Raw genomic sequence first — 16,261 nt, forward strand, 5'->3', positions numbered from 1 at the left:
AGGCTCCAGCTATTGTTCCTAGGGTGGGGGGAGCAGAAAAGGGGACCCAGGAGGGAGGGTCCCAGGACCGCGGTCCCAGAGGGCAGGGCAGCGGCGTGCGTTTGCCTGGGGCTGGCAGGGAGCACTTCCCAGGGAGCCCGTGCTGGGAGGGGGGGAGGCATGCCCACCCGTCAGGGTGGGCAGCACTGGGCTTCCCCACCTCTGCCAGGATCCCAGGGGTGGGTCTCCCCACCTGCCATCTGGCGCACTACAGGTACAGGAAGTGGCCTCAGTCCTGGGGCCCTGGTGAGGCCTGGCTTCCTGGTTCTCTCTCCTCCTCACTGAGCATCCAGAGAGGGAGGCACATGCCGCCCTCACCCTTCCTGGAGGCTGAGCTCAGATGGACAAAAGGTTGGCAGGCTCAGGGGGGAGCAGCCGAGGGGAGCACTGACCCCCTCAAGGAGGCAGCAGGGGCCTGGAGTCCCAGGCTGGTCGGTAGCTACCTGGAGCCGTGGTGTCCACCCATGGACAGGTGACCGCCAGCTCTGTGTGGCCCAAGTGATGGGGGTGTCAAGGGCCCGGCCCAGATCCTCAGGCGAGTGGTCATGAACCCTGAAGGCAACAGGCATCATGCCGCTGGGTCTGCAGGGGAGGGGCTGAGCGTCCTCACAGACGGCAGGAGTGTCCATCCCAGACTCCGAGTCCACTCGGCCAGTGCCCAGGGCGGCAGAGGCGTGGAGCTCTGCCGAAGGCGCATGCGGGCTGGGGGTGGGCAGGAGGGGCCGCAGGGGCACACTGGCCCCAAGCCAGAGAGGTGGGCGTAGGGGAAGCTTGCTCCCACTCGCCCGAGAGGGAGGAGACTGTGGAGGGTGCCAGCCCATGGAGGCCCAGGACGGGCCCTGCTGCTGCGGGGAAGCGCTCTCCCGGGGATGCTGGGTGAGGCCGGGCCAGACCTGTGCTGGCCCGGGGCCGTGTGCTCGTGTGTACGGAGGGAGAACCCTGGAGGAGGTAGGTGGCCTTAATTAGGAGAAAAGCAAGGAGGTAGAAATATTTATTTATTTAAAAACTAGGGTGAAGAGAAAATACTTAGATATTTGAACATAGTTATTCCAAGAGAAAACATGCAATAGAAACAAAGGAAAGTTACTGGAAAACATGAGCCTTGGTCTTCAAGGAGCACTGACAGCAGAGCTGTGAAGCGCACAAGTCAGAGACAGAACTCCTCCAGCCCTAGGAGCGAATATGACTGAACGTGACCAACCTTTTGACAGAGGCTGGGACTCTGAGCACTGGGGCGGCTCTCACCAACCCTGCAGGGGCAGGGGCAGCGGGAGCCGTTCTTCTCTGCTCCCTCCCCTCAGTGCCTGGGGTTTCCAGACCGCTGTCCTTCAGAATCCCCGAGGGGCAAGGAGTTGTGGCTGAGGAGACAATGGCCCCAAACTCCAGAGCTGACTGGCTCTACTGCATTTATTTCCTTTCTTTTGGAAGCCAGAGCGCACCATCCGTCAGGAACTTGGCCTGCCTCCGGCTGAGGGTACCTGGCCCCCACGCTGCCCTGCAGCTCCGGGACCCCCGGGAAGGCAGGGACTGCTGATCCCACGCCCGGCACAGGCCCTGCAGCACCGACTACACTGGGCTTTCAAAACCACGAGTTAGGACCCGTGTGGATAGCACGGAATGCCAAGAATTGTGTGAGGAAGGCGCCGTCACCGCAACCAAGTGCGCACCATCCTGGCTGGTGCTGTCAGTGACCAAGCAGGCTGGCTGGGCTCCCGACACAGCTGAGGGAGACAGCCACAGACACCACGAGGAAATGCTTCTCCTGAGAGGTGACAGGGTGGAGCCCACTGGGCTACCTGCTGGCAATGGGGCGATTCTGTGAGGTTTGTGGCAATGTCCCCTCTCTGGCCTCGGAGGTCAGGATGGCCACTGAAGCGAGATCCTTGCCAGCTAAAAACGGGGACTGAGCAGACGTCCCTGCAACTCCCCACAGAGACAGCCCAGGACAGTTCCTGACCCCGCCTGCGCTGTTCCCTGCGCTGTTCCCAGCATGTGGCCCCAGCACCTGGTTCGCACTGGTTCCTGACCCCCTCCTCCACCAAGAAGATTCACAAACCACTCCAGACCCTCCCACCCTATAACATGATGGCAAATCAGGAGGAAAACGCCTTTCCCGTCCTGCACTGTGGGAGGGGATGGCTGCGGCACGGCTGGGCTCCAAGGAGGGGGCTCCTGTCCAGGCCTGTCCTGGGGCTGGGCACTGCCCGTCTAGCTGACGAAGCTGGCGATGGCCACTACCTGCAGGACGGCCTCCAGGCTGTGGAGGGCCAGGAGCGTGGCGCTGAGGACCAAGTCTGCCCACAGCACCAGGGTCTGCCAGAGCAGGAAGTAGAGGGACAGCAGGGCGCTGCCCGCCGTGAGGACCAGGCTGGCGGCCAGCGGCACCTCGGCCTCCATCAGGTTGCCCTTGGTGCCTGGAGAGCAGAACAGACGTGACGTGTGAGCGTGGGGGCTGTGGGAGGCCTGCTCAGGACCCACCGCCCGCGCCCGGGAGGAGGAGAGGCTTCGGGGGCCCAGCCACGTTCCGTTCCTCGAGGGCTTGAGGAATTCCAGGGAAGGGTCCCGCTGTGACCACCACCCAGGACTCTAAGTGTGAGGAGGCAGGGGGCACAGGGGGGCGTAATCCCCACAGGGAGGTGAGGGCCACTACAGCCCTACCCTCCTCATCTCCGTCTCTGGCTCAGTTGTGTGGGTGGGAGGGAGTTTGGTTTTCTAAAAACGATCCCAACTGCATTGACACCTTTTCCTAATCACAAGTGGACTGAAATGATTTTGTTTAAAATTTCCAAAAATACTTCACTCTGGGCTCAGGCCAGTTCTGGGAAATTTCACGCATACTTATAAAACACCAAACTACTGCATATTTTACAAACAAATGGGTCACGAGAAATGCTGATCCCCAGCTGCAGCCAGCTGACCACAGGTGCCCAGGGCGCCCGAGAGCCTGCAGTGTGCGGGGAGGTGGGGGAGGGGCAGACGGGGCAGAGGTCGGCAATTCTAGCACCGTCCACCACCCTCCCACGCACGCGGGCCCCGGTCTGTGACAGCAGACACTCCAGGCCCACAGTGCGCTCAACAGGACAGCTGAGGAGACCTGCTTCTGTCCACGCCGCACAGTCCTGAGGGTTGGAGGCCAAGGGCATGGGCAGGGGCCTAACTTCCCTCTCTGCCTCAGTTTCCTCACTGTCGCTTGGGGGCATGTCTGGGTGGAATGTGCTGGTGTGTTGGGGGCCAGGCAGCACGTGCAAAGGCCCTGGCAGTGCCAGCTCTTGTTGGCTCTACTTGCTATTCCAAAGGCAGGCGTGTCTCCTAGATGTATCAGCAGAGCGTGCACAGTATGATCCCATTTAAAACACAGACGGGCTGCCTGCGACTGCGGAGGTGAAGGCAGAGACAGGGCTGGAAGACGGGACCCCTTTGAGGGGAGCTCTGGTGGGGGGGCGGGGGTGGAGGCAGAGTGCACGCTGTGCCTCTGTACTGCTTGAGTCTTCTAGAGGAATGTACAGGGGGAGCCCTCGCACCCCTCCAAGATGTGACAGAACTTTCCAGACCCCTCTCCTCCAGACTGCTGAGGCCAACGGAAGGGGGAAGGGGGGTGAGGTGAATATTTTGGGGCTCCAGAGTTGATGGCTAAGCTGGGTTCTGATCAAAGTGCTGTTTGTTACCCAGTGGCTTGTGCAGCATCTGCTTCCAAAGGGGAAGTGTCTCCCCCAGGGATGCTGCAGTATAATTTGTCTCTGGGACAAAGCTTCTGGATAAACTAATGAATACTTCATGATACTGTAAGGCGAGGCCTGCAGAGCCACTGGTTAGGTGGTTTAAATCCAAAGCGTCTTTAAGAGCCGTATTATAAAATGATGACTGTTTAAAGGCTCATGGCCTTTAGCTAGCAACTCTGTTATCTTAAGTACTTTACGGTTTTCACAGCCAACTCACCAAAGTATAACCGAGTTGCTTCCAGAATCCCCATCAGAAGGAGAAGAGTCAGGTCGAGGACCAGATAGTCACGAGGATAACTAAAAACCTGACCTGCAGACAACGGGCAACAGACCAGAACTCAAGTTACAGCAGCAGCAGCGACCACACCTGCACTTTGCCTCTTCCTCCCAGACTTACTTTTGTACGTCATCATCAGGAGTGTGGCCAGGAAATACAGGCAGCACCACGTCCCACTGAGATACAGCAGCATCTGAAGAGGGACCGACGAGAGCTGGCTCAAGGTTAAGGACTCTCACCAGCAGAGCGCTGCCTGGGGCGCCCACCCAGGGGGCTGACCGGGGCGGGGTGGGGGGGGGGGGCTGCTCCGCATCTGCCTGGAGGTACCGCCACGGAGCCCTGGCCACCGGCTGGCTCCCCGCCTACTGGGGCTTCCATCGGCACTCCTCCTGGTGTCCCGGGGGACATCCTGGGCTGGAGCAAGAGGACTGGGCACATGCTTGGTGACTGCAGGCAGGACGGTCTCGGGTGGTGTTGGTGTCACCCTGACCCTGGCCCCAGTTACACAGTAGAGAGAAAACAAAGATTTTGTTTTCTTCAAGTAAAATATATTTCTTTCTTTTTGGGGGCAGTTAAATATCCACTGCCAACTTTCCTGAGCTCTGTACACTTCGAGTTTATGCTAAAATACGTCTCTAAGCATTCAAACTGAGGGGTTTTCATTTTCCTGCTCCTGGGGGCCTGGCGGGAGGCAGGGGGCCATCCCCCTCGAGGCCCCAGGATTAAGCGGGAGGCTGACAAGCCAGCATGCTCCATTCAGAGGAAGTCAGAGCAACTCTAAATCTGTTAGTGAACAGCCCTCCCACTTAAAAGTGGAATTACTACTCGGAACTTGTAGAAGATCGGGGTTTTAGGGAGCAAAAAGCAGGAGCTGAGAGCTGACTTCACGGGGCCGGCAACTCCATGCTCGGGCGCCATCCCGCGGAGGCCTGGGTCTGAGGGACACGGGACACAGCAGGGACGCAGCAGGATACCACCGTGGAGGAGGCTCTCCCTGGAAGAGAAAGCACCCATCAGTGAGGCCCACGGTCCCAGCGCGAGGCTTAACCGGGCCTGGTCAACGTCGACACTCACGGGCCCTGCTTCCTCCTCCTTTCATTGCACACTTACAGAAAGAAGCCAACGTTTATTGGGGCCTGCAGGTAGGTACTTTTCTATCACCTCTGCGTCTGTCCCTCCGAGGAGGATCTGACAGTCCGCTTCTCAGAACCCAGGGCTGGGAGGCAGCAGGTCCTGGGAGCAGAGGGAGCTCATAGGGAGCGGGAGTGAAGCCTGAGGCTGCATCAGCCAGGCAGGAAAATGCCCAGGAGGGCAACCCACCAGCAGCTTTTCACATCTTCTGTGGTTTCTGCATACTTGCCGCACGTATGTAATTAGATGAAAACCTCTTCTCATTCAGGTTATGACAAGTCTTTTTTCGTAATTGATAACAGACACTTGCTTTCCTCCGGAATTTTATTCATTGCCCCAAACATCCCTCCAAAAAACAAGAATTTCCTAAGTCAGCAATCCAATCTCTGTGCATCTCTTGGCCAGTCTCTGCTCCCGAGCTGTCACACATTTTTCCAGCATCCTGTCATGGAGATAACAGCGAGCCCAGGGCAGGCGAAACTGTCTCCTGAATCAGAGGTTCTGCGTTTGAAGGTAACTTGGACTCTTCCTTGCATCGTATGCATCCCGGGTCAGATTTCCTGTTTGAAGAGGCCACACTAGTAGCACCTTTGTGATATGTAAATACATCAGTAAAAATTTAGAATTTGGCAAACACCATCTATAGGAGGCTCGAGCTGTACTGCCAGGCAGCAAGGACAGCGATGTGAACCTGCCTGCCCAATCTTCTCCTGTGTCCCGAGGGGGCAGGAGAGAGACCCCCAGCCTTGGGGAGTTTTTGTGAGGACATCAAGGGGCGATCCCACGCCTCCTTGGGCAGATTTGGGCCCTCTGTGGAGTCTCACTTGGGTGGGGGTCTTAAGTGCGTCAACACAGGACATTAGTGACAGAGATTCAGAACTGGGCTTCGAGGAGAGACGCCACATGCTGAGAGCAGGAAGCCAAGCAAGCGCTAATGGGGTGCTGATCATTTACGCTAACGGGGTGCTGATCATTTACGCTAACGGGGTGCTGATCATTTACGAACTCGCATCGCCTCAGGGGCAGGGTGCTCTTTAAACCCGATCTCGTCTTTTCCAGGCTCTGGCTAACCTAGGCTGCCTAGATACCTGTTATTATTTGGGTGGATTTCATGTTAATTGGGGTTTTCCTCCTTTCTCATCTTTTTCTGGAAGGTCACCCTCTGACCCACTTCGAATCTATTTGCCAGCTGCCTACTGTCAGACTGCAAGTGTAGAGACCTTAAGCAATACACGATTTCAATAATGAACATTAAGGGTGGCTATAATCAGAGAGGCTGTCCGATCTCAGGCCTACAGGACTCACTGTGACAAAGAGCTGTGGCTCTTAGGACCTGGCATCTTTTGTCAATGATTTACCGTGATGACAACGGGCTACGAGCAGGTGTGCCCAGACAGAAGTTAAACGTGAAAGTAAGAACAAATGTCCCCCTGAGGTGACACACAAGGTGAGGAGGAGATCCTGTGCTGGGATAAACTTCATCTTTCACCAAGTGGAAGTATACAGACAACCCTCATTACCGGTGGCCTTCCGGGGACAAAGGTCTGGCCATCTGGAACCGTCCTGTTGGAGGGCCCTGAATGACACAGACAACCGAGCCGGCTCCTCTGCGGAGGCCGACCTGCTGCTCTGGTCTACTCCCTCCCCCGTCCCTCTGCGGCCCGGGACCCCAGCGCAGGACAGCGGAGGGACGGAAAGGGGACTTGATCTGACCGCGTGAACCTAAAACAGCTCATGCCGAGGCCTGGGGACACAGCCTCCATCCCGCCCACATGCTTTCTTTCTATCACACAAGTTGTGCACACAGATGCTGTCACCAGACGGGGCGGTCAGTCCTGTAAACGGGGCGGCGACCCAGCAGGGCGCGTGCCAAGCTCAGGCGTGCCTCGGCTCGTGCGCCGGGCGGGCTTCACACTGTCTGTCCCTGAACGCACCAGACCACACTGGCTGTGACTTCAGACCAGGGGCAGCCGGGCGCCCGGCACCGCCTCCCCGGACACGGAGCTGCGGCGGCCGCGACAGGCGCCCCTGCCCTCCTCCGGCGACCCCTCTTCCCCGGGCCCCCGCAGGGACCCCCCAGAGCCGCACAGCACACAGGTCCCCGAAGGCCTCCGCTCCAGTCCGCGGAGCGGGAGCCCCGGGGAGCCCGGGGACCTGTCCGCTGCGGGTGGGGACCCCGGGAAGGGACACGAGCGTCCGCACGGACACCTGTGCCCGCGCTGCCCGCAGCACCAGCCACAGCCGCAGGGAACGACACGCAGACGGCCCGGGCGCCCGGCAGGGGGCTGCTCGGTTCCCAGCCCCGGGCGGAGCTTCACCCTGGGCAGACCGCGACCACTGCCCCCGCTGGTCGGCCGTCCCACCCACAAAGAACCGAACCCGACCGGACCGAGCCCCTCTCCCGGGGTCATCCCCGCCCGGGCCCCTCCCGAGCCGCGGGCCGGCCGGCGCTGCGCGGGGGCGGACTCGGCGCCGGGACGCCCCCAAAACCGCGGGCGCCCCCCAGGTTCTCGGGACCCCCGCGGCCCCCGCCTCAGCCCTCACCTCGCCGCGCGGCCGCCATCTTGCCCCCCAGCCCCGCCCGCCGAGTCCGCCGCGATCCCGGCAGCCTCTCGGCCCCGCGCCGTCCGTGTCCGTTCGGCCATTTTCGCTTCTGCTCCCGAAGGGGCCCGACCGCGCCGCGTTTAGGGAGTTGACGCCGAGCCGCGGCCGAGGTCCGATTAGCCCGTCCGGCGGCACTCGGGCACTTTCGGACAGGAGGAGGCGGAGAGCCGAGGCTCGGGAGGATCCGGGCTCGGGGGCGTTCGGCTCTGCTCGGCTCAGCCTCGGGCCGACTCGGCTTCCGCTCGCGGCGGGGGCGGGCGGAGCCTGCGGCGCAAGGTTCTCCTGGCCGGGCGGCGCTGCGTCGGAGGCGGGCGAGAGGCGGCCCCGCAGTCGGCGCCCCTGTGGGCCGGGGACGACAGCCGGCGCGGCCTCCTAGGTGCTGAGGAGGGCTAACGCAGAGCCGCTCGGAAACCCTCGTGCGGCCTCGGACCAATTCGGACCGACTCGGCTCCGCGCTTCGGGCCGCTTCGGCCCTCTTCGGTTCCTGGTCACTTGGTCGTCGGCTCTGCTCGACTGGGCCGCTTCGTGCCGGTTCGGCCCCTGTTCGGGCGGCCTCGGCTCGGCTCGGCGGGCGGTTTCGGGCGGCCTCGGCCCGGCTTCGGGCAGGCTCGGCTCGGCTCGGGCGGCCGTCCTCGGGCAGCGCTCTTCGGGCTCGGTCCCGGCCTTCGGGCGGCCCCGGCCAGCGCCTTCGGGAAGGCTCGGCGGAGTCCGGATGGAGGACTCGGACTCGGCCGCCAAGCAGCTGGGCCTGGCCGAAGCAGCGGCGGTGGCGGCCGCGGCCGCTGTGGCGGCGGCGGCCGCGGCCGCGGCGGGAGGCGAGCCGGAGGAGCCGGTGCTCAGCAGAGACGAGGACTCGGAAGAGGACGGGGACTCGGAGGCGGAGCGCGAGACGCGGCGGGTGACGGCCGTGGCGGTGATGGCCGCCGAGCCCGGGCACATGGACATGGGCCCTGAGGCCCTGCCTGGCCCCGACGAGGCCGCCGCGGCCGCCGCCTTCGCAGGCAAGTGCGCCGCCCGCGTCCCCGCGCAGCTGTCCGCACCTGTCCCGCGCTCCTGCCCCGAACACACCCCGCACGCACCTGCCCGCACCTGCACCGCGCGCAGTCCGCTCACCTGTCCAGACCTGCCCCTCGCGCATCCTGCAGGACCAATGCGCACCTGCCCTGCACACCTCTCAGCTAGCCCTCGCCTACCCCACGCACCTGCTCTGCACACCTGTCCTCTCTATGCTCCTGCCCTGACAAGCCCACCCATTCTCTCCCAGCACCTGCCTCACACCTACCTCGTGTGCCCTGTTGTCCCTGCACACCTGCTCCGTGTGACCAGCTTGGCCCTGCCCTGTACACACACCTGCTCCCTGAACCCCTTTTCCTTGTGCCAGCCTCACCCCCGTTCATCACTCTGTGCTCCTTCCAGAACCTTCTCAGCACCTGCCTCTTGTCCTGCCTGACTTCTCCTTCGTCTGTCCCAGGTATTGGTGACACAGGAGGTCAGACATGGATCCTGTCCTGGAGGAGCCTGAGGGTGGGCGTGTCTGGTTGCCCGGAATCCTAAGGGCCAGTTCAGGTGTGGCCTCAGTGCTGGGGAGTAAGACTGCTCACCCAGCCTGGGAGGGCCGGCAGCCTTCTGGGCAGTGAAGCTGGAGGTCAACATCCTGCTCCTCAGACAGCCCTCCCTGTCTGCCCCCCATTTCCTGTATAGATCTTCCTTCCTGCGACCCCCTCAGGCTCCCTTCCCGGGGGAAGGCTGGCGAGGCTGCTGGCCCACATTGTTGTTTCTTGCCGCACAGAACATTCTTATTCTCAAATTTCGTGACCCATGGAGTCTCGGAGAGTGCCTCAAAGTGCGCTTTAGAGGTAGCGCCTCCCCAGACCAGCGGCCCGGAGGAGGTAGACTTTCCCATGTGTTGTACCTTGACCCACTGGAGGCTCCCGAGTGGCCCTCGAGGACTAGGCGCGCCATAAGGCACTTTTCCCCTAAGGAGTCTCACAGCTTTCAGAATTAGCAGCCTCCCATTCTGGTGTGTGGGGTCCTGGTCACTCAGGGGTTTATACATCCCCATCGGTGCTGGCTGGGGGCCAGCAGCCCAAGTCCCTCCCTGCCAAGCGTCTCTGGTCTGCCTGTGGTTTGTTTGGGGTCCTCGAAATATAGAGGAAGAAGGCTTTGTGGTTCTCAGAAGGTTCAGTTTTTATCGCTAAACTGTGGTTTAATATTGGGATTTTGGACCGTGAAGTTTTTCTTCAGATTTTTGCTTTTTGCACATATTTTTCTTTTTCTTTCTTTTTTTTTTTTTTTGTGAGGAAGATCAGCCCTGAGCTAACATCCATGCCAATCCTCCTCTTTTTGTGAGGAAGACTGGCCCTGAGCTAACATCTATTGCCAATCCTCCTCCTTTTTTTCCCCTTCTCTCCCCAAAGCCCCAGTGGATAGTTGTATGTCATAGTTGCACATCCTTCTACTTGCTGTATGTGGGACGTGGCCTCAGCACGGCTGACAAGCGGTGCGTCGGTGCACGCCCAGGATCCGAACTGGGGCCGCCAGTGGCGGAGCGTGCACACTTAACCGCTAAGCCATCGGCCCCTGCACATATTTTTCTGAATGCAGAAAAAAAATGTGATGCCATCCGTGACATCAGAGAAATGTGTTGACGTTACGTGTTTTTTTTTTTTGCAAAATTTTATAGTTGTGTTTTTGCATGTGTTAAAGGACTAAAACTTTTTTTGTCATGAATTCCTGAGGACCATAGTTTCCAGATGTGAGTAACTTTGCAGGACACGTTGATTGTCTGAGGCCACCTCCCCTGGGCAGACGGCTGCTTGCATGGTCTTTAGACTTGAGTGTGTTCAGACAGAGGGCTCCTCAGCATGTGGGGCTTGCTGGTACATAAGCATGCCGTCTGCTAGTGGAGACAGACTGGGAAACAGGCATTTTCAGTGCAGTTTGGTGAGTGCTTGGTTAATGGAATGTGCAGGACTCTTTCAGCTAGTATTTTTTGAGCACCTCCCACATGCCAGAGACTGCCCAAGGCATGCAACATTCTAGAATGCTGGGCGACCCCACTTGTCGGCTGGGGAGCATTGAGGAAAGGCTCTGCAGAGGTGGTGCCTGAGCTGAATGGTGGTTGCATCAGGAGTGGGCACTGAGCGGGTAAGGGAGATGTGACACAGACGGAGCAGTGTGGCCTGTTTGGGGGTGACAGGTGGCTAAGAGGTGGGAGGGGGAACATGGGAGTGTGCAGAACACCTGTGTGTAGACACTGCCTGGAGGTGCAGGGGGCCCAGGCAGGTCGGACATGCTTTTCAGGAGGAAGAGGCTAAGGTCATCTGATGGCATTGGCCTGGAGATGAAGGAGGCGTGGGAGGAGGCCAGGCCAGGAGGGAGGGAAGACCAGTGGGAACGGGGCCAGGAGGGGTCTCCACCCAGATGGGAGGGCGCGAATGAGAGCGGGAACTCTGTGTAGGTGGTGCTGTTGCTGTCTGCTCTGCGTCTGATCCGATCAGTGTCTGTATGGGATTGGTGGGGCCTCCGAGGGCCATGGTTTTCTCCCAAAGGGAGCGAGAAGCCAGCGGTGGTTCAGCAGGGCCTGTGGCCGGGTCAGCGGGCACGTGGGGAGCGGGTTTGCTGTGCTCGGCTTTTCGCTGTGCATAAAAGGGTCTCCCGGGAGGGAGAGGTTGCCTTTTTTCCTGGAAGACCCAGATCATTTAGACTCTGGTCTAGAAATGTGGATTAAGCTCTGGTGGGAAGTGGGGACACCTGGCTGGGAAAGGCTGTGTTGGGGCCTCTGGCTCTGATGGCGCGCTGAGTCAGACTCCTGTGTTGCAGAGGTGACCACTGTGACGGTGGCCAATGTGGGTGCATCTGCAGACAACGTCTTCACCACGTCGGTGGCGAACGCCGCCTCGCTCTCGGGACACGTTCTGGTAAGCCGCTCTGCAGCGCTTCAGCCCCTGGGCTTCTCCCCAGACCTGAGGAGAGTGGCCCCAGGTCCCCCAGAGACACAGTCAGGGTTCTGTCAGCAGCGCGGGTGCCCTGGGCCCCGGGAAGGCGTGCGGCTGCTGCTCTCAGGGGGCCCCCAGGGCCGAGCTCTTGGTAGAGAAATGAGAGCTGAGGTGGAAGCAGCCTCTGGAATGTGGGAGAGCGGGAGGGACCCTCCAGAGCCTGCAGCCAGGGACAGTGCTCGTGCCGTCCTCGCCACAGGGCTGTGTGGTATCCCCCCCGGGGTGGGAGCTCCGGCAGCCACCCGGGGTCAGGCCTCTCTCAGCCTCACTAGTGGCCCCGTCCTGCCTGCTTTCCTCGTTCATATAGCTCCCGACATTTGGAAGGGTCACCGTCTTTGGCCTGGCCCAGCATCCTGTTGGTAGCATTTACAGCTCGTCTCCTGCCCGACTCATGCGTTCTGCACAGTGACTGCCCGTCCTCTTAAGGTGGCTGCTAAGAGCCAGGCACGTTTCACATAGCCTTTGTGCCCAGAGTCAGAGCCTTTCATGGTCATGCTGCATCACCCTGGTTTCACCTTTACATCTGAGGCCTTCCGTGATTTGGGGACAGCCTTGTGTCTAAGTGGGAGATGCCAGGGGTGGGCAGAGTCTTCAGAAAGGGGGTTTCCTGAGGCCTTTGCCAGACTGTTGGTTACGGTTTTTTCTTAGCCTTGTTCACCCCCCTCGGCCCTACATCCCTGAGAGCAAAGGTATTGTCATTGGAATGATAACCAACAGAAGCCTCATGCTCCTGTCATGATAGCGCACAGTGGAGGATAGCGCAGTGCCGTAGCAAAGACTAGCCCAGTGTAGCGAAAGACCCAGAGCACAGATCCAAGAAGCTTGGTGTATTTATTACGGTGTCACAACGCACTCAGGCCAGTAGCCAGGGGACGATTTCCTGCTTCCAGCTGGTCACACTTTCCCGGCAGCAGATCCTGTCTCATCCTCTTTTCTAGGCTGCAGCCAGAGGGTCAGGGAGCTAGGGTGCACCCCGGGTCTGAGCCTCCTGAGTGCGGTGTTTCCAGTGGGCTCTGAGGACAGCAGACCCAGGAACTAGTGTGATCCTGTTGGAAACGGACACCAAGGAGAGGGGGTCTCAAATATCTATATTTCCCGCTTGCCTTCCTAAGAAAAATACTTCGTGATTCTTAAACGAACACAAACCATCCCCCTTTTCCAGTAGAGAGCTGCATGTCTTCAGTGATTCAGACGCAAGCAGTGTAGACGCCCTTACTGAGGCATTGACCCTCCAGGTCTGTGAGCACAGGCCCGGGTGCGTGTGCGTGTGCGTGTATGTGTGTGCGCATGTGTGTGGAGTCGGGGGGTCCCTCAACAACATGGGTAACTTCTACTCACTTCCCCTGATTGGAAGACGGCATTTTCAGATGTAAGAAACTTTAACTTTGCCTTTGCTGGTTTTATCCTCTCAACATGGAGCATTCCAGAACGTTGGGCTGGACAGGTTGCTTGGCAGTTTCTAGTCTACCCCAGGGTGTCTGAGTGAGGCCTTGAGAGTTTGGCAGATGACTGACCAAGGCCTGCGCATAGTGGGCAGCAGGAACAGGAGAGGGACGTCTGGCTACTGAGGAGGAGGGCGAGGCCGGGTCTGGCCCAGAGGAAGGAGGCGAGGTCACAGCAGCATCCTGCCAGTGCGGAGAGGGCTGTAAGTAGTGCGGTTTGGGAGGACCCGGGCTCTGGTGGCCATCGGGGAAGAGCCTTGGATGGGACACGGCAGAAGGGAGTTCTGCCCTGGGCCTTGGCTGTGAGCATAGGCATGGTCTCTCGGAAACCCTCCCGTGAGACCTGTGGCCTTGCAGCTCACAGGAGCTGCGCGGGTAGACATGAGGGCATTTCCTGTTTCCAGGAACGTTTATTCTGACAAGGGATGGGGAGCGTTTGTTCAGGGCTGTGCAGACCTGGCATGTCTTTTCCTGTTCTCGCTTCTGAGTTTAAGTCTTTTAGAGACGTCTTTAAAAAGACCTTGAGGTGTGGTAGGCATCCCTTTGTTGGTGATGGTTAGCAAGAACCTCACTGTAGGACCATGTCTCTCTGCACCAGGTGACATGCCCACGCTGTCACTTGAGATGACTTATGGGACGTTCTCTCCCCTAGTCTGGGAGGACAGCCCTTCAGATTGGGGACAGCCTGAACACCGAGAAAGCCACGCTGATTGTGGTGCACACGGACGGGAGCATCGTGGAAACCGCTGGGCTGAAGGGGCCGGCTGCGCCTCTCACGCCAGGTACCGCCCTTCCTGCTCCAGGCTTTCTGGAGGAAAACGCGCCCAAGAGTTAATGGAGTCTGTTCTGGGGTTTGACTTATTTATTTTTGCGGTAAATTTGGAATGTCAAATATCATTAAGTAGAAATGTTACTGAATGAAGTGGGCTCTCCTCTTGGTGAGTTAAATAAGACTCTACACCCCTGGAAGTTGTCTCACAAAGTAAAGTGTATTTGCAGCAAATAGGAGGTCATGAGGAACCATTTGCAAAGTCATGGCATTCCCAAACAAAGGGAAAGAGGATCTTTTATTTGGTTGGGGAATGAATATTCAAAAGGGAGGGGCCGGTATTCGGTATGCGCTTGCACGGGCTCAGCTGGAGAACATGCTTCCACATAATGAGGCCTAAGCTCCTCCTGGAGAGATCTTTGCTTTAAAGGTAAGGCAAAGGTCATGGGCATAGCTCTTGTGGTGAGGCCCGGTCAGTTTCAGGGTGGTTGGTGGTTACATCTCCTTGACAGACACAGGGAAAAGAGACAACTTGGAAAAACAGCTAATTGCTTCCAAACCCACCCTTGAGTTTCTTGAGGCACCTGTTTGGTGACAGCAAGAGTGGAATTTTCCAGGCTGAGACAGAGTCTCCCAGAGTTGAAGGGGCAGTGCTGCTAAGTCAGACGGTCCGTGAACAGCTGGAGAGTCTGCTGTTAGAATCAAGGGAGTTTCTTGTACTTTTCTAATTATTTAGGATATATCTGGTGTCTCTTACTTTCAAAATGCTTCCTTTGCCCAAGGTCCCCAGTCTCCTCCGACTCCTCTGGCTCCTGGCCAAGAAAAGGGTGGCACCAAATACAACTGGGACCCGTCAGTGTACGACAGCGAGCTGCCCGTGCGCTGCCGCAACATCAGTGGCACCCTGTACAAGAGCAGGCTCGGCTCAGGTGGGGACGGCAGGCGGCCCGGCCGCTGCTTGATCCCAGGGAGCTGCCCTTGGTAGCTCCCCACGGGAAACCGGGGCCCAGTAGGGCTGTCATGACAGGTGAACTAGTTGGGATGACGGGAGCTGTGCATGGCTCACAGCCCTGGGAGCTAGGGCCATGGAGAGGAGGGGGCGACTCAGGGGCACATTGAGAAAACGTGGTGACCCCTGGGAGGGAGAGGAGCAAGGGCAGAGGCAGGGCTGGCACGTGCTCCCTAAGTTCCTGGGTCAGCTCAGTGACCTGTAGGCAGCTGGTTCTGGGAGCGGGCAGCTGTCACGGGCTCAGTGTGGGACATGGTTGGGCCTGCAGTGCCCGTGGGCAGCGGCTGGAGAGGTCGAGTAGGCGGTCAGAGGCACAGCCTGCAAGAGCACGTGCGAGGTGCAGGTGGCTGCGTGGCCTGTGGGCCTCTGGGGTGGGCAAGCTCAGGCCCGGGGAGGGGAGCGCTCGTGTTTTCGGGGCGTCCCAGGAGGAGCCAGGCAGGGGCGGGAAGGAGAGGCGAAGGCAGGAGAATGGCCGGGCCCGGCGTCGGCCAGCTGGGCCGGCAGCGGGAAGGGTGGCTGCAGTCTGACAGGCGCGTGCTGTCTCAGGGGGCCGGGGGCGCTGCATCAAGCAGGGCGAGAACTGGTACAGCCCCACCGAGTTTGAAGCCGTGGCGGGGAGAGCCAGCAGCAAAGACTGGAAGAGGAGCATCCGCTACGCGGGCCGGCCACTGCAGTGCCTCATTCAGGTATGGGACACGCTCGCCCCGGCCTCAGCACGAAGCTTCCGGGGCCTCGGGGCGTCTCCCAAGGCTCAGGCTGTGGGGTATTCCCAGGCTGCCAGCCCAGAGGCGAGACGCCCAGGCTGGAGTCAGACTGGGTTTGAACCCTCCCTCACTAGCAGTGTGACCTTGGGCAAGTTACTTAACATCTCTGTCTCTCAGTTTCCTGATGTTTCAAATGGGAGGATGGTGATGTCTGCTCCACACAGTTGTGAGGAGTGGATGAGGCAACATGGCAGCTTCTCTTTGCACACATGTGGCTTTTTAAAAGACACCTAACTTCTCTCCACATCAGTTTCCTCATAAGAGGAGAGGGCTGCCTGTTCATGTTTCTAGTTTAGCTCCTTGGGTGTGGATAAAGAAATAATGCGCGTAGAACCTGCTCACTCCTTAGAAGGAGGAGTAGATCCGGCCACAGTAACAGCACTGGAGAAGGGAGAAGTGTGGGCAGAGGAGAGGGTGGAGATCACAGTGTTTAACCTACGCACGGTAGAGAAGCGGAAGAGCTAACTGCAGTCTTCCAGCGTGGCTGAGTCACGGGTACCGGCCGACTG

General features: G+C 59.2%; 2 protein-coding genes across 10 annotated transcripts in view; one reads left to right on the top strand and one right to left on the bottom strand.

Annotated features, from left to right (window-relative positions):
- Positions 1-1,017: 1,017 nt before the first annotated feature.
- Positions 1,018-7,877, bottom strand: TMEM80 (transmembrane protein 80). Of its 7 annotated transcripts, none has more exons than XM_087422441.1 (6): positions 7,711-7,811; positions 5,356-5,726; positions 4,919-5,029; positions 4,156-4,228; positions 3,976-4,068; positions 1,018-2,453 (listed from the first exon to the last, which is right to left on the bottom strand). In XM_087422441.1, the coding sequence occupies exons 2-6, from the start codon at positions 5,428-5,430 to the stop codon at positions 2,248-2,250; spliced, it is 558 nt and encodes a 185-aa protein (XP_087278567.1). In that variant the 5' UTR covers positions 5,431-5,726; positions 7,711-7,811; the 3' UTR covers positions 1,018-2,247. The 7 variants fall into 7 exon arrangements, with proteins under 7 accessions (XP_087278567.1, XP_087278566.1, XP_087278563.1 ...); XM_087422440.1 differs by having other exon boundaries at positions 5,356-5,754; positions 7,711-7,726; XM_087422437.1 differs by lacking the exon at positions 5,356-5,726 and having other exon boundaries at positions 4,156-4,249; positions 5,010-5,029; positions 7,711-7,877.
- A 168-nt stretch (positions 7,878-8,045) lies between these two features.
- The window catches only part of DEAF1 (DEAF1 transcription factor), a 35,729-nt gene continuing 27,513 nt past the window's right edge, over positions 8,046-16,261 (top strand). For 2 of the 3 annotated variants that reach the window (XM_004441048.3, XM_087422435.1), the window contains exons 1-5: positions 8,046-8,771; positions 11,593-11,690; positions 13,863-13,992; positions 14,762-14,908; positions 15,535-15,674. In XM_004441048.3, the coding sequence (XP_004441105.1) occupies positions 8,483-8,771; positions 11,593-11,690; positions 13,863-13,992; positions 14,762-14,908; positions 15,535-15,674 (804 nt within the window). In that variant the 5' untranslated portion in view covers positions 8,046-8,482. Of the gene's footprint in view, positions 8,772-11,592; positions 11,691-13,298; positions 13,414-13,862; positions 13,993-14,761; positions 14,909-15,534; positions 15,675-16,261 lie in introns of all 3 variants that reach the window. The other variant, XM_087422436.1, reaches the window with a different exon arrangement.

The sequence above is a fragment of the Ceratotherium simum genome, chromosome 34, assembly GCF_057802395.1.
Source record: "Ceratotherium simum simum isolate JZ-2026a chromosome 34, ASM5780239v1, whole genome shotgun sequence".
In the NCBI taxonomy this organism is placed as follows: Eukaryota; Metazoa; Chordata; class Mammalia; order Perissodactyla; family Rhinocerotidae; genus Ceratotherium; species Ceratotherium simum.